The 4,406-nt window shown below is 35.8% G+C and overlaps 1 protein-coding gene across 10 annotated transcripts in view; it reads left to right on the top strand.

Moving 5' to 3' along the window:
- The window catches only part of Rgs7 (regulator of G protein signaling 7), a 544,505-nt gene that overhangs the window by 406,159 nt on the left and 133,940 nt on the right, over positions 1-4,406 (top strand). For all 10 annotated transcript variants that reach the window (XM_023710286.1, XM_004626815.2, XM_004626816.2 and 7 more), the window contains one exon: positions 3,545-3,596. In XM_023710286.1, coding sequence (XP_023566054.1) covers positions 3,545-3,596 — 52 coding nt within the window. The remainder of the gene's footprint in view (positions 1-3,544; positions 3,597-4,406) is intronic.

The raw sequence follows: 4,406 nt of genomic DNA, 5'->3' as shown, positions 1-4,406 counted from the left end.
AATTGTAATTAGTATTGTAATTAGTATTAGTATTATAGTTAGTATTAGTTTGTAATAGTATTAGTTTGTAATTAGTATTAGCATTAGTATTAGTTTGTAATTAGTATTAGTATTGTAATTAGTATTTGTCTTTACAATTAATATTTTTAGTGAGACCATCCATATGTAAAAGAATCTACAGGGAAAGCGTTCTACTGTAATCGATAGGCCTGGCCTTGTCTAAATGAGGATGACTTCAGTCAGCAAAACTAAGAAAGCTTTAAATTTGCTGTTGTCATCCTCAGACTAAAATTGTGGGTAGACATGGTTTAAATGCCTTGATCAGGCTCATGAGTCAAGGGTGAGCAAAACTAGGAATGGCCAACTGTGCAGTGAGGAGAAAGAAGATATTCTAAAGAACATTAGTACAAATCAAGGCAATGGGTACAAATGATCTATGAATTAAATAACTATAAGGTATAGGCAGAAGATTTCCAAGTTTAATGCACTTATATATGACATATAATATATATTATATGTATGTTAAGCACATTAATATTGTATGTTTAATATTGCACAATTTCACAATCCATTAACATTCACAATAGCATCTGAATATGATATATTTGTAAATCTATTAGCATTCCAAAATCAAAGTTGGTTTTAAAAAATCAAAAACAGAAGAGTCAAGGTTAATTGAATTTCTACTATCGTGCCTACCAAGACTCATCAATCTATATTTGAGCAGCTTTAATAATAGGAGATATGTTATTGTTCAAGGTGTTTGCTTCCATCTTTATGTTTTCCCAAGGCAGCAGGAAGGCCTTCATTATGATGAACTCAAGTCCCAACTCCTCAGAAGGATTTTTAAAATTATGAATTAAAACAAGAAACTTACCATGTCCTATTTACAGTTCTTCTGCCAAGTGATGGAGAGTACAGCTATCACTCAGAATCTCAAGAGCTATCCGGGCAGGAGTTTGAGAGCCAAGTTGTGTAATGGATTATTTGTTTCATTGATATCCCACAATAAAATGATCTCAAATGTTTAGTAGATGATTTAATCCCTTGATTTTTGCATTCACTGTAAACCTGCTATTGTCAGTCACCCTTTGCTAATTGGAATTGAGGTTGCACAGGATCCCCAGGCAGGGAATTTCATGACTCTTCCTGTTAATATGTTTGCCAGACAAAGGTCAGTGAGCAATGGCTGGAGAGTTTCTGATAATTTTTATGATAACTAAGGAGGCCAGCGTTGGCAAACAGAGACACTGTTGCATGTCTTTAATTTTAGACAAAGACAAAAGTAAAAGGGTCTCTAATTTTAGTCAAACGTATATCTTTAATTTTAGACAAATGTAAACGTTTGTTTTCTCTTTTAGTAAATATTACTTTAAGTCAAAAACATTTTCCTCAGAGGGAAAAATCTTTCAATAGTGATAAAAAATGTAGATCTTATGGCATTTGTACATAATATCACATGACAGAATTTTTCATCCTTTGTTTTTACAACCATGAAATTTTTATTAAAGCAAATAGTGAAAAATAAAGATGAGTTCCAAGAACACAGCTGAGAGAATTTCTAATCATTTTGAAGGGAAAAGTATATGTCCAACCCGTCTGACTGAAATAGGTATTTTAAAGTCAGATAAACAGGTACACATACAAAATAAAGAAGCAATGAAAAAAGATTAATGCACTCTAGAAGTAGCTCAAAGCCAGTGCCTCACATGAAAGTGAGCTTTTAGTTACTTTGTCTCCCTTGGGCTTTCCTATAATCCTGACCCAATTTTATTTCTATGAAATAAATCTTCAAAGCTATATCTCCCACGGACTCAAGTGGGATTGGTGTGATGAGCATGGTCTATATAAGTCTTAATATCTTCCTTAGTGATTTATTCTTTTTTTCTTCTAAAATTCCTGCTGTGATTTTGTTTCTGTGTGCACAAAACTAGAACTAATAGCATTCTTTGTTATTAGACTTCACTAATTTCCAAGAAGGATTGGAGCTTAGATAAAGACTTGTTCTCCCCAAGATTCAGGCAGTTCTTCCCAACTGTCCATTTCCCTTCCGTGAGAATCACCTTTCTAGAAAAAAGAATTATCGGGTAACTAGACATTACTTCAGATATGCTCACTGCACGTATATTTAATTAACGAGTAAAAGAAATCCCACGCTAATGTCTGCACCCATTGTTCCACTGAGTCTTGGAGTTAGGCACGTTTTGGGCGTAGGATTGGTAAGTACCAAGGCAGGTGGTCTTCGTGCTTTCCCACTGCCTGGAGTCAGGCAGGTCCAGTTGGTAGGACTAGAAACATCCCTTTGGAAAATATAAAAAATCTTTATGAGAATAATAGGCTTTTCTTGTTCAGGTGGTGTCGTCATACTTAGTTCTTAGAATTCTACAGCATCAGAATTCTTCCTGTTGTTAGCCACACCAATCAGCTGTGATGGTAGCAGCGCTGTGTTCAGTCTTCAACTTTAGGGCAAGAAATAAATATGAAAGAGTGTTTTAAAAACCTTGAGACTATAATGTAAAGTGAAATAAAGCCAGGCTTAAAGATAACATGATTTTTCTTATAAAGAACAAACTAAAAGATAATAGGAAGTAGGGAGATGGATCTTTCTCAAATGGGAAGGGGATAAAGAGATAGAGGGAAAAAGGGGGAGGGTGTGGGGAGATAGCTCAGTGGTCTAAGGGCCTGCCTGGCAAATGGAAGGAGCCAGGTTCGCCCCCCAGTACTGCGTGCCATGTCACTCACCAAAACCAGGCATGGTGGTACAGGCCTGTAATGCTAGCTAGCAGTGGGGAGGCTGAGACAGGAGGATCACTGTGCATCCGAGCTGTGTAGCGAGACGCCGTACCAAATAAATAAATAAATAAAAAGATTTTTTTTTAATAGGGAGGAAAGGGAAAGGGATAAAGAAAGAGTTTGGGTATGTTGTGTTCACGTGCCTGTGCAGGCTCCACACAAAGAACTTAAGCATTATATACTGCAGACACGCACCAAGAAAACAATTTAAACTAAAGGTAAAAAGTTAGTCTGGCTGGATAATTCTGGAAGCTGCACTGTGTACTTAATGGAGGCAGCAAATGATTGCTCAATTTGCAAAGATTTTTGTCATTGAGCTGTTTAAATCTATCAAAGACTGTACTGAAACAGCATGATGTGTAGAAAACGATGTATTGAATCTGAACATATTTCATCTTGAGGCTTGCTCCACATTACTCCCCTTTTCAACTCTATGGCTGACATTTTTATTTGAAAAATGCAATTAAATGTTTTCCTTTTATGCTCACTGGTATGAAGTTGTACCAAATGTCTGACATTTTAAATATCTGCTGGTAATTGGTCAGCAAAATTATTGGAGGCTGAGTAACTGGCTAGCAAAGTAATTGTAGATGAAAACCTTATAATGTCTCTATGGTAATTTGTTCTGGACTACAAAATGTATATTGCTAGCAAACTGCTGAAGACAATAATTGAAGATAAACAGTTCATGAAGCAGAACTGCCTAATTTGCACGTGTCTAACTCGCCTTATCCCCTTTTTCTTCCCACAGACACCTTACTTTTGGCCATCAAACTGTTGGGAACCAGAAAACACAGATTATGGTCAGTGCAATATCTTATTCTTTTAATATTGACTGCTAATAAGTCTGAATGAATGTGTCTTTGCATTTTATTTCTTTTATCATTAAGAGAGAAAACACAGTTCTCAATAGGGGCTCAATATTTCTAAAACTGAATTTATTAATGTGCCTTGTTTGGCTTATTAGATGGCAACTTTTTCCATGGTATAGTAGTCTCTGCAAGTACTAATGAAAAACATTTTAGTCAAAGAGCTTTAAACTACCTTTGAAAAGTTATTCTGGTTTTTCTTTCATAGTACTCTGAATTACTAGAAAGAACACTAGTGGGTCCCAGGGAGCCAGACCTCTGCTCGGCTGTCCCACTTTGCTGTATGACTTTGCAAGAAACTGGATTTCTTAAGGGTCCAGTTTTTCTCATTGTCATGTGAGACAGACTGTATGAAGGGAAGTTGATATTAAGTATAGAGGTGGCAACTGCAAGCAAAAACAAAGGTACAATAACAAATTTAATCCTAATAAATTGAATTGTATGAACTTAGAATACTTGACTCAGCATCTATGACTTCAGTTAAGCTCTTCAAGGAAGAAATTTGCTCCCAGTTATCTTCCTAAAGGCAACAGTTTTCAAAAACAAGATTCCACATAGTTTCTGACCATAGTTTTGACAAACACCGAGAATTGTTTCTGTGCCAGTTGTTTTTGTAAATGTTGGGATCACAAAAGTGATTGAGTTTGACGTATACCTGGGCCATATTAAGAAATTAATGTTGGGAAATAAGAAAATGTTTAAATGGTAAAGAGAATTAAAGAGGGGGCAGGGGTAAGGAAGAAA

The sequence above is a fragment of the Octodon degus genome, unplaced genomic scaffold, assembly GCF_000260255.1.
Source record: "Octodon degus isolate 3935 unplaced genomic scaffold, OctDeg1.0 scaffold00017, whole genome shotgun sequence".
Classification (NCBI taxonomy): Eukaryota; Metazoa; Chordata; class Mammalia; order Rodentia; family Octodontidae; genus Octodon; species Octodon degus.
The sequence above is the reverse complement of the archived record's forward strand: the minus strand, read 5'-3'. Positions and strand labels throughout refer to the sequence as shown.